The sequence below is a fragment of the Ambystoma mexicanum genome, chromosome 1p (assembly GCF_040938575.1).
Source record: "Ambystoma mexicanum isolate Mex_15411 chromosome 1p, UKY_AmexF1_1, whole genome shotgun sequence".
Classification (NCBI taxonomy): Eukaryota; Metazoa; Chordata; class Amphibia; order Caudata; family Ambystomatidae; genus Ambystoma; species Ambystoma mexicanum.
This window is the reverse complement of record NC_090921.1, coordinates 805,176,458-805,198,707: the sequence shown is the minus strand read 5'-3', so window position 1 is coordinate 805,198,707 and position 22,250 is coordinate 805,176,458. Positions and strand designations below refer to the sequence as shown.

Below are 22,250 nucleotides of genomic sequence, written 5' to 3'. Positions count from 1 at the left end.
TTTGGTAAAGCAGGCCGATGATAAGCTATATCTTCAAGACTGGTGTGAGCTGATAACAGTAGCAACCCAAACAGAAATAGTACAATGGTTCCAAAATAAAAGAATTTCCAAACAAGGTTCTATAAACATAAAGTTTTTTTAATCAAACAGTCAAATGCAAACAACTATTTAGAAAACACTAGATAAGCCTAGCCCTGTAAAAGAAGCACAGACAATTGTGATGAATCCAGTGGAGTTATCACAGATTCCCCAGTGGTGACCTCCTCCCAGGTGGCCAAGGGAAAGCAGCCGCTATATGATCCTGAATCTGGGGGCGGCATTATGAGGGAGGATCACATGGGAGGAGACGTCTACCGAGGAGATGCTATGACTTAATTGAAGGAGTCACATTGTTCCCCCTTCTGATGAGGACGACCCTTTCATACCCAGGTTCTTAATGGCCTATTTCTATTTTGGACTGGTTTCCGCCTTCCACTCAGACACCCATAACTCACACATAACATATTTTGATCAGTGCCCTTTTGTGAAATCCACAATGAGAAAAACCCAAAGAAGTTATGGACTTCAAATCCCATAACCACTCAGGTACTGGGACGAGGAAGGGGACAATGGAGTTTATGCAGAGTGACAGGAGCTTGGAATGCAATGTGCACACAAGTTGTTTTCTCACACCTGTCATGAGCGGGACATTTAAAAATGGCAACCACATTGAGATGAGGAGAAAGGCAAGCGCAGCAAGTCATGCTGAGAGGAACATTGATATCCGCACGAAGGCTTTGGAAGGTGAGAATCACCAAGAAGGCTGGCGACGCAGAGAAGGCTACTGTATAGGAGAGGGAGATGCCGGTTGCAAGCAAGGAAGCCTGTGGAGAAGCTTAGAGCAGTGCAAAAGCTCTTTGAGGCCGGGTCGCTCGACCGGACAGCAGTCTTCACTCTGGGTGGCGATGGAAAGCTGGCCAAGGCCGCTGGGCTGTGCTGGACACCGGAGATGCGTCCGCATACCCCGAACTGGAAAGCAGAGGAAGAGGCTGCTATGAAAAAGCCTGAGTGCCATTGGAGATGCTGGGAAAGACCAGTGAGTCCACCCAGAGCCATTTGGAACCCCGGGGCATTCCGACAACAGAGCCAAAAAGTGATTGAATGATACAAGAGTGCTAATGCACCAAATATCCAAAGGCAACGTTTGTTTAAATCCATTTAAGAGCTAAGGGCGGATTCAACAACAAATAAGAAGAATGTGTGATGCAGAAATTACACAAAGATAAAGTTGGTTTTATTTATTTGTTTATTTATTTATTTATTTTATTGTAGTATAGTTTTGGATAAACAAAACGTTTCACAATTCGTAATTATTGACTTTAAAAGAGAAAGAAGGAGAACAGATATCAAGAAAGCAGAAGAGAAAGAAGAAAAAAAGAAAGAAAAATATAAAATGACAAGAAGATCATAGTTTCACATGCTTGAATCTGTAACATAGAGGTATAGTTAATATGTCTCTAGAGAAGTTGATTAGCATAATTTACTTCACCCTACTGCGGAGGAAGATCTCTAACATATTGGAAACCTGCTGGTAATCAACTTCTCCAGAGACATATTAACTATACCTCTATGTTACAGATTAAAACATGTGAAACTACGATCTTCTTGTCATTTTATCATGTTCTCTCTTTTTCTTCTTTCTTTCTGCTTTCTTTATCTCTTTTCTCTTACCTTCTCGTTTAAATTCACTCATTTTCAAATTGTGAAATGTTTTGTTTATTCAATACTATACTACAATAAAGAAAATAAATAAAGATTGTTTTGAATACAGCCACGGCAAAGTTTAAAGGCAAAATTCTTTTAAGATGAATGCTTGAATGCTGACAAGACAAAGATTTAAAAGGGTCAATTTTAAACACCAAAGTGAAGAAGATTGAGCGAATGTATTTGAATAAAGAGTCACCACAAACAGATATACCAGACGTTGCATGGTATATGCTATTGTGGTACATTAAGTAATTGTGAAACATATCAGAAGTCCTGGGAGGCGAGTATGCCAGGCAGCGGAAGGTTGTATACGGATTCCAAGTAGGGGAGTATACAAGGCAATCTCCCAAGATCCAAGCTCTTTCTCAAAAAGACTATTACTGAACCCTTTGCTGGAGCAGAACTTTTTGGTCAAACAAGAACTTTGTGAGTTTGTTAAAGACACCAAGGAACTGTTAGCTAAAGAGACATTTTGCCACCCTGTTGTAGAGGAGCAGGTGGATGTCTCACCTCTTGTCCCTGCCCCCTCACCACCATCTTATTGGAGTAGCAGACGAAGAGCTACAATTGGGAACCCATGAACGAGTTTATGCAAATGGCCATACTGTGTCAACTGCATGAAAGACGATATGCACTCAGACAGCCATTCAGAAGATACCTTCATGTTGAGACAGTGGAGGGAAGTTACCAAGAATAATGTTCACTGCCAAAGTGCCAGAATGCAGCTATGGGAATTATGGATGAACTCAAAACAAAGTCTGAAAATGACAGAATAATGTCATAATGGTGATGTATGAACCTATGCTGTAACGATATGAAAATACTTCAAATGGACAATTTAACTGAAGCACAAAGAGAAATATGTACCTAAAGACAAAGAAATCATATGCTGACCAATAACTGTACATATACTGTAACGCAAGGTAGAAAAGATACATAGAAGCTTGGAACATTTAGGATGGCCATTGGAAGAAAATGGATGATGGCCATTGTTAAGTATCAACCCTGCTACCTCAAAAAGATGAGCTGCCTACCCCTGCAAATTAAAGAACTAATGAAGAAGATGCTTTTTGTGAGAAGAATAAGGGAGTACCTTGGCCAAGGATTAAGAAGGCTATTTTGACAGATGGTTGCTCGGCACAAAGGGAGTCGAAGGAATGGAGCATGTGCGTAAGACATATTTCTGCTAAGATTCGGAGAGACAAGGACATTTGCAAGGGCCAAGTACTGAATAATCATGAGGGCAAAAGCCTATGTGAGGTGGAGTGAGCAAGTCTCTAAGGCCAGAGAGGGTAATGGCACCCTGTTTAATAAAATCAAATAGTGCTAAATGAAAGACTGAAATGGACACAATCATGGTCTGCTAACACGTGACTCAGAAGTCGAAAACAAGGGTTATTCATTAAAACCCAGCTGTTCGTACCCCCTCAATGTTCCAGAACAGCAAGCAGACTATGCGGTCAACTACAAACAGAAGGCCTTGGCTAAGGATCAGACTGATGACATATGATGGACTAATTGGGAAAACAAGAAATTAATTGACGCATCCTGAGCACCTAGGTTTCTTTTCTACTCATGAGCTGCTAAACAAGCCAAATGTCCAAGGTTAGATGGGGTTTCCAACCAGTCATAGGGCCTGTCAGACACGTTTACATACAATGTTGCAGTTACCAATCTGCTGCCATATTCTCTGCTATAATCAGTATACTACGTATCTAGAAATAGCTCAGGGTGTGTCCTACAGACAAGGGGCAGCCAATGAGATGTTAACTTGTATACATTCTATTGGTAGATATGTTCCCCTTAACCAATCTCTCCCGTTAATAGGTTTTGTAAAATGCCACGTAGGATGATGTCATAGATTATGTATAAAAAGATACATAAACTCTGTATATGCAAGAGGAAGTGTGGTTATGCAAGCATCCTTTTAGATAGCTGTATAACTCCATGCTTTCTTTAATTGAGATTAAAGCAGTATTTTACATCTTTCTTGGGTCTGTCCGATTATCTGGTCTGAGATGTTTATTGGTAATTACATCTATCACATATAGTATGCTTCAAAGTGCTACAACACACTCTCAACAATCCAAGGAAGGTAAAATCCTTCTAGATCCAAGGTAATCCGCAACAATGGAATGAGCCGGTGCCTGGATTGCTCGAGATGCAGTAAGCATTTTGAAGTTTCTGAGAGTGCCAAAAGTAGCACTGCCAGTGCTTTATTAGCTTGAGCAGACTCACAGCCGTGCTGGTGTGGTAGGACAGAGTTCCAGCTGATTCTGGGCTTCTGTGTTGCTGAGAGCTCAATCCAGGGTCTTCAGGACAAGGTGACTCCTTTCATCCTGCACCTTCACTCCAGGAAGGTGCTTGGCACCTGAACGAGGTCCATTATGTTCACATCCAGCAGTGAGGCCGAGATCCAAGAGCTCTCTACCCACAACTTATTCAGGAATGGATACGGGATGGATCTTGCATTTGCCTTGGATGCATTCTTTTTTGCATCTCTGTCAGACAACTTTGGAGTAGGCTGTACTTGCAACAGAGGTCAAGTGAATGTGACTGTCACAGCAGCTTGGTCCAAAGCAAGCCTGTTGTAAGATGTCCAATGCCTATTGTTGTAAATTGACCCTTGCCTTCTGACATCCTACCCAGGGTGACTTGTCCTGTAGGAAATAGGGAGCAAAAAGAGTAACTGTTAGAAAGCCCCAACACAATCAAAAATGGTGGAACCCCTCTATTAGTCTACCTGTAGCTTTCAGTTACTCTAATGATGCCCTCTTCTAATGTCTGCTGTCTTTAAACGGACACCAGTGTTCCGAACCCTGCCATAAACCAGGCTTTGTTATCTCAATGCTGCCTTTGAAGCTCTGTCTCCCAGGAAATCTCTTGCAGATGTTTCCTGTGCCCAAACAGGAAGGGGTAACCCTTTCTGATGGAGGATCAAAAGGCAGCAGTCTGGCCATTGTCTAACATGGTAGCATGTTGGGAGCCAATCAGAGCAGATACTAATACACTTCAATCCTGTCATTGATGGGCCCTGCCTCACAGCGATAACACTATTGTGATATCAAATTGTTGTTCCTGGATAATTGTGTGACCTTTTCAGCCACCATGTCACAACCAAACATGGCTTATGTTTACAGATCTACAAGACACCAGGCTGACTTAGGTTTCACAATTATTATAATTTGGATCAGAGGTGCAGTCAGTTAGAAATCGTCCTCTGCCTACAGGAACATTGTTCCAGCAGCTTTCAGGAATGTACGTTAGACCTTTGAACATGTCCTGTGCCACTGCAGTGCTGGTACTGTAGAAGTCAGGAGACTGGTACATCAATGGCATATGTATGCACTATTCATGGTTTTGGCATGGAGCTTTTTGAAAGGGAGATCTGATTAGCAGACCACCCTTTCTGAGGCTGAGTTACCTGCATAATTTTATTTGCTAAAAAAGCAAAACAGCATGGGCTCCTGGGGTCTCTTAGGGCAGGTTGGTGACAATGCAGGTACATATTATTTCCTATTTGGGCTGGTACAAGCAGACTTTTCAACCCCTCTACATTGGTACTAACAGAGGAGGAAAGCAAAGCATATGTTCAAACTCTGCTTTGCTCCACTCCCACCCAATGGAAAGGCAAGAAAAAATGGGACAGGGTGTTAAATGGAGAAGTAAAAGGATTACAACTCACTTTTACACCTCCATTTAACATATCAACCCATTGAAAATCACCTCCTTACTGTTACTAGGCAACCCACATTTTGACATTGTTCCTGAGTTGTCGATGTTTCGTATTCATGTCACAGAGATGTGTCACTTCTCTGGGAACCTCGTTAACCACTCCTTACCAGCATATGTGATCTGGGGGTATGTTACTAATGCTAGAATCTGCTGGACATGGTGACCTAAAATCTGGTTATGCCACTTGATAAAAAAGATGTTTGATTCTGGGCAAATCACTTTAACTTCTTGTGCCTCAAACTCTAAATATGTATAATGTGAAAGAGAGCTGTATAGCATGCCGGCTAGGATTGTCCCAGTCAAACCGCTGATGTCCCTTCATATCTGTAATACTGTAACAAGGTCTCAACCCAGACTCCATCCAATTTACTGTTCAAAGAGCAACGCCTCATGCTTGATAAGCTGATGATAGAGTTAACATTCTTTGTAAAAGCACTCCCACTGCTCCTTGGAATTAGCCATGTGTTGCAACATATACAAGCACATCAATTACATGCATTGCTCACAGATTGCACAATACCTAAGAGGGAACACATTCCTCGTGTTTTAGTGTGCTTCTTGTGTGACAGGCAGGTATAGTTGAACTATAATGTGTGTCTTTTTTTAAATGGCCTTTGGTTTTTTTCGGAAATCTGGAATGTTTACACATATGTATGTGCCATATACTATGGATTAAGAGTTGTTGTTGCCTGTGTTCCTTCTCAGACAGTTACACGGAAAGGACGTCAGTGCTGCTTGTGACACTCCCACCACGGCTGAATGTTCCTGGGGGCATTGTCCCTCTGGCCTGTGTGGTCAGGGCTGTTTCTGGGCAGGTCTGGGTGTCCTGGAACATTTCTGGGACCCCACAGCAGGGGCTGATGAGTGCAATCAGAGGAAGAGGTGGAACCTCAACATTCATAAGCCATATTGCCCTACCCATGGAGACCTGTACGAGAGGAGAGATCACCTGCGAGTCCCAATTCAACTCATCCCACAGAGGGGTGAAGAGGAGCCTGGTCTACAAAGGTAAGCAATGTTGTAACTTGATGTAGGAAGAGGAACTGAGAGGAGATGAGAACAACTCATTTCCATTGGCTAGGTTTTTGCTCCACAATTTCCTACATCCTTCTATTGCTAAACCCATCTACCCTCACTTGCTAAAGCTCCTCACTCCAATATCCCACTTAGCCATTCGCCTTTCTCATCTATACAAACTCCAATATGAGTTTATGCTTGCTTGCTCATGTGCTTATATGAAGCTGTGTTCCCATGTTTCCTGCTCCCCATATCTGGTCTCTCACAAGTATTCATGTTGTTCTTATATGATCAGTCCACACATGCTCAGAAATTGGCCTTAAGCAACAATTGGGGGCTATTTAAAACACTTTAAAAATGTAAATACCCATCTTGTGTTTTGTTATATTTGAGTTAAATTGGATAAATGACCTGCCCTACTGTACAGTTAATGAGTGGACACGGGCTTTGAGGGATCATCCCTCCACAGCAACAATATCCATGTTTGTGTACCATCTCCTTCAGCCAATATTGTTATTGTCAACTGGTGATTTTTCTTATTGGAGGGGCGTAAATATTTGCCACAAATATGTGAAAGCGACAGAGCCTATTGAGGTAGCCTAAACCATCCAATGATTTTTTGAGGGTATCCAACGAGCACATTCTTTGAATAGTGGCTTAAAATGGTACATTATGCAGCACAATTTCTGTGAATAAACAGGCAAAAATCCAGACAGTTTGCAGTCGGTTTTATAGTGTAACTCAGGAAAAAATCCAGTAGATACAAATCTCCAACAGTGCAAAAGAGCATTTCCAAACACATTTTCATTATGCCTTTCCCCACAATATATACCAGTATAAACCTCACACTCTGGGCATTGCTAAGAATTCCCACTTTCAAATCTTCCTTCTCTAAGGAATTCTCCCTTTTCTCACCCCCGCCCCCCCCCACGAAGCTCAATGTCTCCCGAGGCCTGTTTCTCTCTAGGCTTGACTATTGACAAAGCCTCCTCCTTAACCTACTTTCTTCCACTCTGCGACCCCTTCAGCTAATCCAGAATAGAGCAGCGATACTTATCCTTGGCCTTAAGCCCAGGGGCCGCATCTCTCCTACCCTAAAATGTCTCCACTGGCTCCTGGTTGCTGCATAGATCAAATTCAAATCCCTCTGCATCATCCACAAACCTATCTGGGGCCGGGGACCCCGCTATCTGCAACTCTCTGTTACAAAATACTCTCCTTCTAGACCTGTACGTTCCTCTGGCACCAACTCCCTTTGTGTGAAGCATTTCACTAAGCAGAGAGCAGAAGGTTGTTCACTTTCCTCAGCTGGATCCCTCCTATGGAACAGCCTCCCCTCCCTCTGCATCTTGAGCAGGACCTTCTTAAATTCCAAAAGCACATCAAGACCTTTCTTCTTTTCCTCCTCCTTCCCTTATCCCCTCCTCTGCTAATCGCACAGTTGCTGGGATTGATGTCATATACCCTTGTGCATCCTCGGGTCCCTGACCACTCACACCCAATCTCCCCAGCTTCTGTCTACCCTCAGCACTTGCCTCGGCACACCCTCTGCACTGGAGATTCGCACTTTTCAACCCAATGCGGCTCCTGGCCGCATAGCACTTACCACACCTTGCACTTCATCTGTGGCTCACCCTCGAGCATGGACACCACAGCTCCTACCCCACTGCCCTCTTCCTTGCTGCACTTGCACGTTCTGAATACTCACAAGACATTGTAGGTTCGGCCGTCCCTTTCCCCACTGTATTTCTTGTATATTTTAATTGTCCTGCAATCCCATGTTCCCTCATTATTGCTCTGTGGGCACATTGAAACAGAATGTATTTGCAGTATAAGCGCCTAACAAGCAAACGATAAATACAAATACAAATGTTCACAAGTATCCACTTGCATATTCTCCATTCATACATTCATGCAACCAGCAGCATTAATTCACTCTTATTTTCAACAGCATTTATTACCTTTATGTCCCTCTTACTCATCCCAGTACCTATTACAGGTAAGTAACCCATGCATATCCTGGAACATTCCCCATTCACATACCCAGACAATCAGCAGCATTCATTGACTCACACATTAAGCCATTATCTACATTTATTCATGGTCACATTGGAAAGCAATACACCCTCACTCACCCATATACATACGCATTCAGCCACAAGCTATCCCATTATGGTCCCTGTAAATCACTTTCATGAACCTCTTGTGACACTTCTTGCTCTTCCCAAAAGAAAAAGACATCTTCCACCTCATCTACAGGCCACCCAAGCCCAGCATCTCCTCCATGTGCGACTTCGCGGACCTGGTCACCACCATCTCTCTCACACACACCAACATCTTCCTGTGTGACTTTAACATCCCTGGCAACCCAGCAACCACGTACATGAAGGAACATCTCCAGTTCCTTATCAAAACTCTGAATCTCACATAGCACATGAACAACCCAACACACCGTAAAGGTAATATCCTCAACCTCATCATCACCGGCCTGCCCACCTTCCATCATAGCTCCCCAATCCTGCTCATTTTGTAGGACCATCTGGCAATCCCCTTTGACATTATGCACACCAGCCCAGTTAAGCACACCCATCTGAACTTTAGCAAACAAGCCTTCTGATAATTCAAGCACTTCTCGGCAGAAGCTCTCACAGAAGACCTTGCCAACAACCACCTGACATGGGGTGATCTTCCTCTGATGAACCAGGATTAGAACAAATTTCTACAAGAACTAAACACCACCCTTGCAACCAACATCAACCGCCATGCCCCAGTGAAACAACATACGATTAAGCATAAACATTCCATGCCATGGTGCACTCAAGAACTTAACCTCAAAAAGGAACAATCAGAAAACAAGAAAAGACTTGGTGACAATCCTGCAGTGCATTCAACCTCCCCATGCTCAAGGAACTCTGGGCTGCACGCACACGACTGATTACCACTGATAAGCCCAAATACTGCCAGAACACCATAGCAATGGCCAACAAAGAAAGTACATTCTCTTCAAATTCATCAGGCATTGCATCCAACCCCTCTGCCCAACACAACCGCACCACACTTGAATTGAAAAATTGACAGCATAAACTCTTTCTTCATCAAGAAGATCAGCATGATCCTCCAGCACATAGACACCAAACCCCTAGCCAGCAGTTCACCCCATAGATCCCATCTCCCAATAATCACCACTACCTGGACAACTTTCAAAACACTCACCATGGAAGACCTGACTGCTGTCCTAGCAATGCTTAGGAGTACATTATATGCAGATGACATCCTCCCTTCTCCGTTCTCAAGATCCTTCCAACTAAAGCACTCCACTCTTACCTGGCAATCATCTACTGCCCCCTCACTCATGGCACCTTCCCCTAGATCCTCAAGACTGAACAAACCTTTCAGCTTCTTAAGAAAACAGCACTGGACCTTGATGATTTTAGCAACTACTGCCCTATCACCCATCTTCCCTTTACTGCTAAAATCCTTGAGAAAGCAGGAGCCACACAAAACCTCCAACATCGATGCAAACCACCTCCTTCAGTCCAACCACTCTGGTTTCAGAGCTAGATGCATCACAGAAATGGCTACCATCAAGGTGATCAATGATTCTATTACCATCCTCGAGATGACTAGGAGCCATCCTAGTCTCCTGGTTCTCCGCCACATTTGAAACAGTTAACAACCAGACATTCTACTTTGTCTACATTGTCGCATGAGGGTCAGCGAGACCACCCTCAGTTCATTCAAATAATTCCTTGCTAACCGCCACCAATTTGTCTGAATGGATTCCTGCACACCACCAGCTCTACCCATGAACTGTTGAGGCCCAGCAAGGATGTATCCTCTTTCCCATGATTGGCACCTTTTGCATGGAAATTGCAAAAATCTTCCTGACTTCAAACAATATCCATATCCACCAATACACAGATAACATACAGCTCTACCTCAAGATATCCTCCAACAAAGACACCCACAAGCACTAGTCTGGCATCTCATTGATCCCGTCCTGGGTGTAACAGTACTCACCTGAAGCTCAGCCCCTCCAAGACAGAATTCCTACCGGTAACCAACTACACAGAACACCCTGACATGCAGACCTGGCTATATGGGTCCTTTGGGTTCTACATCAGCACACACCTATTGATTAAGGAGCACATAGCAAGGGAGACACAAACAGCGTGGTACCAACTTTCCCTCCTGCAGAAAGTAAAGTCTTTCATCACAGCAAACAACTTCAGATCTGCAGTGTAAGCCTTTGTGCCCTTCCAATTCCCTGTGCCAATGGTCGAATTCCTCACACAATCTTTTCCCATTTTCCGCATTCCTCTAAAAACGTTATGCCTCTACTCTGTCTCTGGTTTATAAATTGTTTCCTTTACAACTATGTATTCATCGTCACCTCATACTGTTATACCGTTATTGTACCCTGTTCATCTTCAACCCAGGCCTAGAAACAGAGGGTTGGGAAGGCTATTTTCCTGCTTTAAAATATAGGAGGTAACTATACCACAAAGTAATGATTTGCCACGTGCAGGGAGAAGTTGTTACTGAGTCTGGTGGCAGTAACATGAAACATGGAACAATTGCTGTTTTTTTGGTACGGGATACTGTGTAGGACATTCCTGGTTTACAGAAGACACCTTCCATTTTGTGACACGAAGGCACGTTTACATTGGTATTCAAGTCATCCAGTTAAACACGCTGGGTATTCACATCAATGGGTAAATCACACTCACATTTGTATTAATGTGTATGCAGTGTGTGGTCTTATCACACAGGGGTCTTGTTCACATCTAGTAGGCCCTACATCCTTAGTTATGCTTCTCAGGGCAGGTCTTCAGATGCATATTCTTGCTTGAAATGTTAGGTCCCCACTAATTCATTCAAATCATTCATTGCAAACCGCCACCAATTTATCCAAATGGATTTCTCCACACCACCAGCTCTACCCATGAACTGTGGAGGCCCAGCAAGGATGTATCCTCTTCCCCATGATTGCCAACTTTTGCATGGAAATTGCCAAAATCTTCCTGACTTCAAACAATATCCATATCCACCAACACACAGATAACATACAGCTCTACCTCAAGATTTCCTCCAACAAAGACACCCACAAGCTCAAGTTGAACCTCTCATTGATCCAACCCTGGGTGTAACAGTGCTCAGCTAAAGCACAGTCCCTCCAAGACAGAATTCCTACCGGTGACCGACTACACAGAACACCCTGACATGCAGACCTGGCTATATGGGTCCTTTGGGTTTTACATCAGCACACACATATTGATTAAGGAGCACATAGCAAGGGAGACACAAACAGTTTGGTAACAACTTTCCCCCCTTGCAGAAAATAAAGTCTTTCATCCCAGCAAACAACTTCAGATCTGCAGTGCAAGCCTTTGTGCCCTTCCAACTAGATGTCGGCAATGCCCTTCTGGAAGGCCTTCTGGCAACCACCCTGAAAGGGGTCAGCTCTGCAGGGGTTTTACTATGGTAAATAGTGGACCAAGACATGCATTTCACTGCCTTTCATAAAGAGGGGTGGGAACTAGCTTCAAGTTGACACATTGCACACCAAAGGGTTGTTAGCCCCGCCTTTATGTTGTCTCTCCGGCAACCAAGTGCACTCGGCAGGCTTGCCTCAATTATCTCTCATTAGTATTCACTGCCACCAGCCGGAGAACAAAGGAATGCAGATCCTCTGAGCCTTTGATATTTTAATTAGGCTGCTCATGGCTGGAGGAAGGTGTGCCTTCCCCCTTCTTGGAATGCTTTGATGTACCCAGGGCTGTCACATGCCATGTGAATATGACAGGGGAAGATGGCTCCTGTAGGCTTTGTCTTCCCAGTATACAGGTGACTGACTATGTGTTTGGTGTGGGAAACATGAAATGGGTGCTGAATGGCCACACTCATTTCTCAGGAGGTTGGTCTCCCATCATTCATTTTTATTTATCAAAAAATCAAAAAAGCCCAGGCGAGCTCACTCTCCCTGTGCCAATGGTCGAATTCCTCACACAATCTTTTCCCATTTTCCGCATTCCTCCAAAAACGTTTTGCCTCTCCTCTGGCTTATAAATTGTTTCCTTTACAACTATGTATTCATCGTCACCTCATACTGTTATACCGTTATTTTACCCTGTACATCTTCAACCTAGGCCTAGAAACAGAGGGGTGGGAAGGCTATTTTCCTGCTTTGAAACATAGGAGGTAACTATACCACAAAGTAATGATTTGCCACGTGCAGGGAGAAGTTGTTACTACGTCTGGTGGCAGTAACATGAAAGATGGAACAATTGCTGTTTTTTTGGTACGGGATACTGTGTAGGACATTCCTGGTTTACAGGCGCCACCTTCCATTTTGTGACGCAAAGGCACTTTTACATTGGTATTCAAGTTATCCAGTTAAACACCCTGGGTATTCACATCAATGGGTAAGTCACACTCATATTTTTATAAATGTGTGTGCAGTGTGTGGTCTTATCACACAGGGCTCTTGTTCACATCTAGTAGGCCCTACATCCTTAGTTATGCTTCTCAGGGCAGGTCTTCAGATGCATATTCTTGCTTGAAATGTTAGGTCCCCACTTATCTTTTCATCCCACTTGCAGCCCAATGTGAGCTCGATAAAAGTAGGGCCACATTGCAAGACATTCCAAAGAGCAGGGCCAATAATTGACAGGAATTGATCACATCTGTTTGGTGATTGCCGCATAGATCAAAGAGTTCCTGTTGCAGATGTTTATTCAGACTCTTGTTGATCTTGAGTTTTCCTAAATGACTCCAGGAATGCTGCAGATGCTATTGTATCCATTATGCCCCTCTCAACAGGCAGTTAGTCAGCCGATGACTAGCACATTTCAAGTGCAGCCTAGTTTTAGTAAATTTGCTGTATTGTATCAATTCTCGCGAGTATTATAGCACTTATAATACATTCTACATTGTTGGGTTAACAAAAATGTCATTATACATCTAGCCAACTTGCCTTGACTGCACACTTTCCCGAACAGAAACACTTGGCTAAACTGTGAGATTTGGGTCCAACTAGATTCCCAGGTGGTGAACTTTCCTGGCAGACACCACGACTCTCCTGAGTGTCCCAAAGGGGGATGTAATCCGGCCGTTGGGGTTTGGACGCCAACATGTGTGCTCTAGAGATGATGAATGGGGTGAGCATTTCTGTTTCGGGAGAGGGTATATTGGAGTTGGCAGTAAGGAGATGGAGGGAGGTTCTGTATCAGAAAAAAACTGGGTGTGTGCATGCTTGTGTGTGTACCTGTATGTGTGCATTCATGCCTGTGCATGTACTTTGGGTAATATTTCTTCTATGTCCTCTCCCTAGCTTTCCCATCTGGTGATGTCACTGGCTGTGCGGCTCCCGTTGTGGCTGGGGTCCTTCTACTGTTGCTGACCTTGTCATTGACCCTGTATAGGGTTTACTGGCGCTGTGATAAAGGTACTGCATCTCAGATGAGGGAAATGGTGGGAAACTCTCAGGAATGAGCCATTTCATGCAGCGATGGTTTCTAAAAACAGTAACAATAAAGGCTGGATCTGGTCAAACAACAAGACAAGACACACACATCCCCCCTCAGAACAATGCAGATGCATCACAAATGCACTTTTCGAATGGTATTTTTCTATACATTTTAGGGACTCTTTCTCAGCTGCGGACAGGGCATGTTTTTGTGTCATTTGCCACTCTGAAAGCTTCCAAAAAGGACATAAAAAACCTCTTTGCTCAAATATTTGAGGGAGGTCTTATACCAAAACTGGGTTTAAAGTGCCAGTGTTCGCAGATTTTGGCACTATTCTGGCATTCCCTTTAGTTATATGGGTGCACAAAATCCAGTAAAAAATAAAGCATGGCCACTCTTCCTGCTCATGTCTTTATTCTGGGGAGAAACCTTGGGGCGTGGCATGGTCTATATTGTATTCCTGTCATTGGGGTTATGCATCTCCGACCTCCTGCATTACTTCACCTTCACAGTAACCTTGCATTTTCAACGTGCACGACTGAATATAACAGGGCAAATCAGCTGCTTTTAATCCTACTTGACTTGAATTCGATCCCACTAGTTTGAGCAAAATCTGAACCACCCGAATTTTTGGGTGAATCAGCCAAATTGTTCAGTGAACTGCCCTGGAAATCTTTGCCCAGGAAAAGGCTGCAGGTGAGGGCACGCTACCACCCTCATGCGGCCCTAAAATAGTCCAGACCCAGCAGGGGGGTGGGCCATGTTTTCTAGTAATGAAATATGTGACGCATGGGCAGGCCTTGAACTGCAAATAGAAACATTGGGCTTCATTCCGAGGTCGGCGTTAACCCCCTGGTGCTACCGACGTGTTGCCGCCGACCCGGAAACACCGGATCTGCCGCCTGACTTCCCAGTGCCACTGGGACATTACAAGTCCCGTCAGCACATGAAGTCAGGCGGCGGGTTTGGGAACTCCCCATTCCCATGGAGTCCCGTAGGACTCCATGGGAGTGGGGAGACAGAAGCACTGGCACCGTTGCAAACAGTTTTGGTGCTTCCGTAAAAAGGCAGACTTGTAGTGTGGCAGTCTGGAAACAAGGGTGCCGGTAAACTTACCGGCAGCGTTGTTTCCGCACCTCCAGTCTTGGAATGAGGCCCATTTCTAGCAGGAGGCGAACCAACATCACACAAATCGTATGGTGAATTACATTTATTTGACTATGTATTATACTTTTGCCTTATTGAGCATAAGCATCTCAGAATCCAAAATATTGTCTTGACTGTGTATGAAGCAGTGGTTAGTGATATACATGTTTAATGATATGAAATGCTTTTCAGCTACCTGTACACTCGGTTCTAATCTGAGAACCCCATGTTGACTATACTAAACCATGTCCCTAATATCCCCTAATACATTCTCACCTTCTGGTCCTCCCCTGTGTAGTTTAATAACTTGTTCTTTGTATGTTCTGTTTAGGGTGTGTTGCCTGGTTAATATTCTTTTGTTATGCACAATTTCGACATTACAGTGAGATGAAAATAGGAACAAGCAACTTGCGTGCTGGGCTTTGCTATGTGTATGTGTGGTGTGCATAGATCTGTGAAGTTTCTCATTCATTTAAAATTGTCCCAGGTGGAAAATACATCAAGTGCAGGGGTGGAATCTTTAAAGGGACACTTATCATGAAGGCATATGTTTACCTGTTTCAGGATCCCAGCGAGGTCTATCTGTGGCACCGGCAGCAGACACAGGGAGCACCCAGGTAAGAGATAAATACACAAGCCAGTGGTAGAAGTGTTCCAAAAATAGTAGTGGATGTGTGACCCCAGTGGGGGGTAGGATAGGCAGATGGGCAGCAACATGCAACACATTTTTCAAGGGTTGCAGCCATGCTGGTTGACAGCCCATTGAGTTGAACCAGATTTCAGTGTAGCTGTAACTGCTATTGGGTGGTAAAGGGGAAAAGTGTGCTTTAACTTCACAAAGAACAGTTCTGGAATGGGTCAAATGGTTGCAAAAAGTAGTGGAACTGTTAACTCTGCTGCCAACCATTCCTGCTCACTTCGACCACTGACCCAAGCAAGCCTTAGACGCCAACATAAATGGCTGTCTACTGGCAATAAAATACAGCTAAAGATGTTGTCATTGACTCATAAAGCTCTCAATAATGCTGCCCCCATCTACCTTACAGACAAACTTCAGAGAAGAATTTCTCCTAGACCAACTAGAGCTGGCAATGTTAACTGCCTGGCTATATCTAGATACAGGCTTACCACTATTGGTGGTAATAGCTTCCCTGTAAAGGCGGCTAAATCATGGAATTTACTGCCACAAGACTTGAGAACCGACCAAGCTTACCTACACTTCATAAAAAATGTTTAAACACATCATCTCGACTGACCCTTAGCCTCCTACCTTTTAGGCTGTGTCCGTAGCTGGAGTTACCTACTCCTACTCTACAGGACATTATCCTCATCTAACTGCGCTATTACTTGAAACTCATGTGTATACTATTCTACTTGTGAGTCTAAGTGTTCTACGGAGTGTAACACTCTGTAATCTGTATATTTGTACATTGTATATTGTTGTAACCATATAAGCTGCTATATTTGCACATTGTATAATGTTGTAACTGCATAAGCCTCTATATCATATTTGTATATATCTGTATATTGTGTAACTATGTAAGCCTTGCATTTTCATATTGCTGCGCCCTATTACTTACGGGTCTGGTGCACATAATAAGTGAATAAACTAACAAACAAACCTTCCACATGGCAGGTGACACCACAGCTTCATGTCTACAGTGCACTCTCTGTCATCCTGGCAGTGATGTAGCCAGACTTTCACAACATAGTTGGCCTCTGCAGTATACATATGGGCATAGGGCAATAAGGGAGATATATTCACTTTTTGGGGCGTTTTTATTTGCTCCAGCATGCCAGGTGGAGGTTTGAGTTTTCAATTGCATAATAAATAGCATATTTAGCTTTTATGCAAATAAACGTTAGTCCTTTTTGTCAACTGTGAAAGGCAGAAAGGGTTCTCCTAGAATTCGATATAGGTGTGCAGTTACCTGAAAGGTCTCTGGCGATCTAAACATGTGAACTTGGCCCACATGGGGGGCGGGGTCTATGATGGAAATTATTTGGCCCCCTTCGCTTGGCTCTCTTCATGACTCTCTCTTTGTATTCACCCCCTTTCTTCAGTAGAACTGCATTGCTTGGAAGCATACACACATGCTCACACAGGTAAATGGCTCTCCTCTGCAACACACTCAATGTTCAGCAGCATGTAAATAACCTTTTCAATTGCATGAGATGGTTTAATGCGTTTGTATCCATCAAACAAGCAAATATCAACTATCACCAGCTGTCAGTTAGATCTCTGAGCAAAAGTGAGTTGAGGTGAGAATGTTGGGCAAATGGGATGGGCCTTGCCCCTCCTGTCTGAGTCCTTGGATTTCATCCATCAAGCAAATGTATGTATGATTGGTCCTGATGCAAACCATTGGATTTAGGCACGGTAATAAAGCATTGTACACAGCACCCCCATGGAGTCATTTGATCACTCTAAACACCCAGCCTACTGTTTTTATGCCTTACCTGAATCATTTTCCTTAAATACAAACTCTACCCACGTTAGTCCCCCTCTTTCCTTCTAGTTCACTAACCTCGCACCCCAGGCAACCACACCTTCTTTGGAGATGGCATCTCTGGTACTCTCCTGTCTCCTCATTGTGGGGCGACTGAAATGGCCATGCTTGCATAAAAACGAAGGGTTAGGTGGAGCACACCTGGATTGACTAGATTAAGATTGTTCAATGAATGGTAAAGAATCAGGTATTTAATAGTTTTATGTGCAGGGGAGGAAAAGTGGCCCTGACACAGCCACCACAATAAAATTGCACAAAGAAAAGAAGATCAGGAGATGGAACCCTCCCGTCACCCGCACACCTTACAATCCCGTCAATTGACTGTTAAATCATTAGTTAATGAAAATTTGCTAATACATTCTTGTTTAGTCTATACATTCAAAAAGGAACAGCTATAAACATAACTGTGGTACAGAAAATGTGTTTAATGATTAAATGAGAAAAACATATTGGTCAAAGAACGTACAGTTCAACTTAAAAAATGGCTGCTGGGGGTCGCATGGCCGTTCTTAGTTGGTGGAGCGATTTGTCTGGTTAATTCCGATAACGAACAAGACTCCTGCATGCTAACTAGTTACGTGACCCCCAGCAGCCATTTTATAAGTTGAACTGTACTTTCTTTGACGAATATGTTTTTCTCTTTTAATCATTAAACACATTTTCTGTACTACAGTTATGTTTATAGCTGTTCCTTTTTGAACTTATAGACTAAACAAGAACGTATTAGCAAATTTTCATTAACTAACGATTTAACCGTCAATTGACGGGATTGTAAGGTGTGCAGGGGACAGGAGGGTTCCATCTACGGATCCTCTTTTCTTTGTGCATGCTTGCATATACACACAATAGACATCAAAGAAATGACGAGCAAGCACAGGATCGGGGGAGTTAGAGGTGTGGAATTAATGTATATGTGAATTGGGATTGACAGGGCGATTTCTTCGCAGCGCTTGACGTGGCATGAGGAAATAAAGGTATTTTTCTTTTATTCTGACGTACTCACAATGCTCTCTGCACAGGTGAAATTGTATTGCTATGCGATAACCATACAGACTGGCATATTAAAAACATTACTATCTGCTCAGATTATCTAATTTATCTTAACAATACCCATGAAATTCAGCAGTTGTGGGAAGCTTCCACCATCTTAACTCAGAATTCCTCTAGAGAAGTTCCTGATGATTTAATTATGAACCTAATTGTTACTCCCTGCTGTGATGTCATGTATGTGCTCATGGGCTGAGTTACGGGGGACTCACAGTTAAGAGGGTCATCACTTTCCACACCTGCTCAATTTCATGAGGTTTGTTGTGGTAATTCGAAAAATGTTATTTCTGTATGAATCCTTTTTTTAAATTGAATTTCAAGAGTTTTGTTATGCTATATAATCTTCCGGGGCCCTCTGGCCATGGCCCTTGGCTTCGCCCACATTTTCATCAATTGTTATAAAAGACCAAGCCTCACTGATGCTCACATCCCTTGCCTAGTAAGAAGAAACCAGTTGAAGTTGATGACATGCCATGTATAGTCTCAACTGCAACGTATAGTCAAAATACGTTAAATAGAGTTACATAGCCTCAGGTTCTGCCATAATATGCCAAGTGTAGTTATGTACATATTACCATCTTAGGAATGTTATCGGCTCACATGCAATAATCATAATATGTTAAGTACAACATCACATGTCCAGGTGCAGCCATTATATATTTTGTGTGTCGCCAACAATGCCTTTGTGCTGCAATATTATGCATTTTATATCTGATGTCGTCACAATATGAAAAGTACATCCTCACAGAAACAGGTACTGATATCCTATGCCAAGTGAAGCCTCTGATTCCTCTGAACTTCAAGCTAATGAAAGATATTACAACATATAGATTTTTTATTTTATTTATTTATTTTTATTTATTCATATATGAGATGCCGAAAGCCCATAGGCATCGGGGCGCAACACAAACACGCAAAAGGTCAGCAAGACGAGACAACACAAAATGCAGGAAAAGATGGAACAAGATGTCCTAAGTAAATAAGTGTGTCTTTAGACATTTTCTAAAGAGCAGTTGGTTTGTTTCCAACCACAGTGCCAGAGGAAGAGCGTACAATAATTGAACAGCAATCGAGCAAAAGAGTTCCAGACACCTCGACTTTTCCTTACTTGAGGGACCTTTAACAGGTGGCAGCAACTTGAGCGGAGTGACGGTGGAGGGGTATATGGGGTAATGTGGTTCTTCAAATAGAGTAGCACTTGGCCAAAGACACATTTGTGGACAAGTGATAGAGCCTTAAACGGCACCCAGTGCCGGTTTGTCCGCACACCTGACACATGATCTCTTTTCGTTAGAACCGCATCGTTTGAATGGTTTGCAAGAGGTTTGTGCAGTGCAATGAGACTCAAGGCAGCAACACATTGCAATAATCTAGCCAGGGCAAAATGATTGCCCCTGCTAGAGTAACACAGTTCTTTTCAGTTAGGAACGACTTTTAGTGCCTGAGCACTTTCAAGTGACACTATGCACCGTGAATAATTCCATCATCCTGGGCTGAAGTATTTACCTCAGCGTTCATATAGATGCCCAGAGTTTTGACTTTGTTTTGGATATCAATAGGGCTCTGACTGATGGACATGGATGAATATTTATCCGGCAATTTGCTTCTAGCCTGCTTGGAGCCGAAGTTCATCAGTTGAGTTATCCATGGGTTTAGGCATAGGGAATTTAGGTTCATCCAGTCGTCAACTATGCTACACACATATTGCGACTGTCCGTATTCTTGTTCATAGTTACCACTCAGTTCAAAAAGAAGCTGAGTGTCCTCAGCGTAGTTGCAGAACTTGACATTCAAGATGGTGAGTAGGTCACATAAAGGTCGAATGAACAAGATAAACAGTGCAGGTGATAAGCATGCCCCCTGGGGAACTCCCTCTTGGATCAGTGTGGCACCCGAGGAGGCTTTGCTCCCAACACACTCTAGATGTCCGGTTACCAAGGAAAGAGGATATCCAGGAGACTGCGTCCCTGGAACAGAGACCATGCTGTAGCAGACGTTTTAGGAGGCAGGTATGATCTAGTAAATCAAAAGCAGCTGACATATCCAAAAGTACCAGCAGTCCAGCCCTACTCTTCTCAACTGTGGCGAGCATCTTGTTCTGAAGGTCTATCATAGCGGTCGCAGTGCTGTGCGCTGCCCGAAAACCCAATTGATAGGGATGGAGAGTGTCTCTTGATTCCAAGTGTGCTTGAAATTGGATTGTGGCGACCTTGTCAATCATCTTTAACAAGAAAAAGGTGTTGGTAACGGGTCGCAAGTAAGGGGACTGACGGTCTTGGCCTGGTTTTTTCAACAAGGGGGTAACCACGACTGATTTAAGACAGTCCAGAACCGAACTACATAGAAAAGAAGAATTAATGAAGTAAACTAGAAAAGGTGCAAAGATGTTGGGGTTGTTCGGAATGAATTTGGATGGTAGAGTGTCACCAGCGCTGGCTACACAGGCTGCTTGGAACACAGACTTGTACCATACAATGCAGCCTGATTTCTGAGCATCCTGATTGGCCAGCTCCCCCTTCCAGTGTGCTCATGCCGCTTAATGCCATGTGTGTACGGTATATTGAATAGATGTAAGGTGCAGACGCATGAATGTAGGTGCTGCCAACCTGAAACGTCCAAAAAGACTGTATCCATTTGTACAAATGGTACAAAATACCAAAAAAGGCCTGTACCATTCGTACGAATGGATGCAGTCTTTTTGGGCATTTCCATTGACAATCTGAAAATACTGAACATGAATAGTGGGGATTGCGGGGGAGTCCCCCGCTTCTCATGTTCAGAATCTTAGGATTCAGGGGGTTGCGGGGTGTCCCACGCATACGGGAATAAAGTTTTTAAAAAAAGGAAAGGACCCTGCGGCTCCGGTACCCAAGCACGTAAGTGAAGGGAACCGGTGCCACAGGTAGTCGGCGGCACACAACAAGGTGTGCCTTTAAAAGAAAAAAGGTGGGGTGATTGTGGGGTATGTTTGGGGAGGCATTTACTTTGGGTTGTTTGACCATAACGGTCAAGTTAGCTACGGTCTTTTCGGCCTCAAACTTTTCTGTTAAAGGCAACCAACCTAAATCCCTGCCAAATCATGCCAAATGTACCCTCAAAGGCAAGAGTCATGCCAAATAATGCCAGATAATGCATTATATGCATGTTATAGTCACCTTGTACAGTGATGTAATGTAATTTAAAGAGGTTTTATATAGAGCACTTCAGATATTTTTGTTGGCCTCGCTGCTCATGGCTCTGTGAGAAAAGGGGGAGAGAGTGTTAGTGGGAGGGGCAAATGCTGTTTCCAAGTCCTGTGCTGATGTTCGGTGTGTTCGTTGTTCGATAACAGATGCTGAAATATTCCCTCAGGACAACAGTCCCTTGAGAAATAACGCCTCACCCCCATTGTTAACCATCAATGCAAGGAAGTCATGCAACTGGGGAATGATGCACTGTTCAACTAGCATCTTACATAACATGACACGACATATAATAAGCACAGTCTCAAATGACGCCCCTGGTCCCTCCTGCCAGAAACCATGCTAGCTTTGCCAGACAGCTTCTGCAGGTCGCATTCACTGTACTGCCCAATGTTCTA

General features: G+C 43.5%; 1 protein-coding gene across 1 annotated transcript in view; it reads left to right on the top strand.

Annotated features, from left to right (window-relative positions):
- LOC138513272 (uncharacterized) overlaps positions 1–22,250 on the top strand; it is a 69,179-nt gene that overhangs the window by 32,636 nt on the left and 14,293 nt on the right. The window contains exons 3-5 of the mRNA XM_069628021.1: positions 6,187–6,489; positions 13,832–13,945; positions 15,678–15,730. Coding sequence (XP_069484122.1) covers positions 6,187–6,489; positions 13,832–13,945; positions 15,678–15,730 — 470 coding nt within the window. The remainder of the gene's footprint in view (positions 1–6,186; positions 6,490–13,831; positions 13,946–15,677; positions 15,731–22,250) is intronic.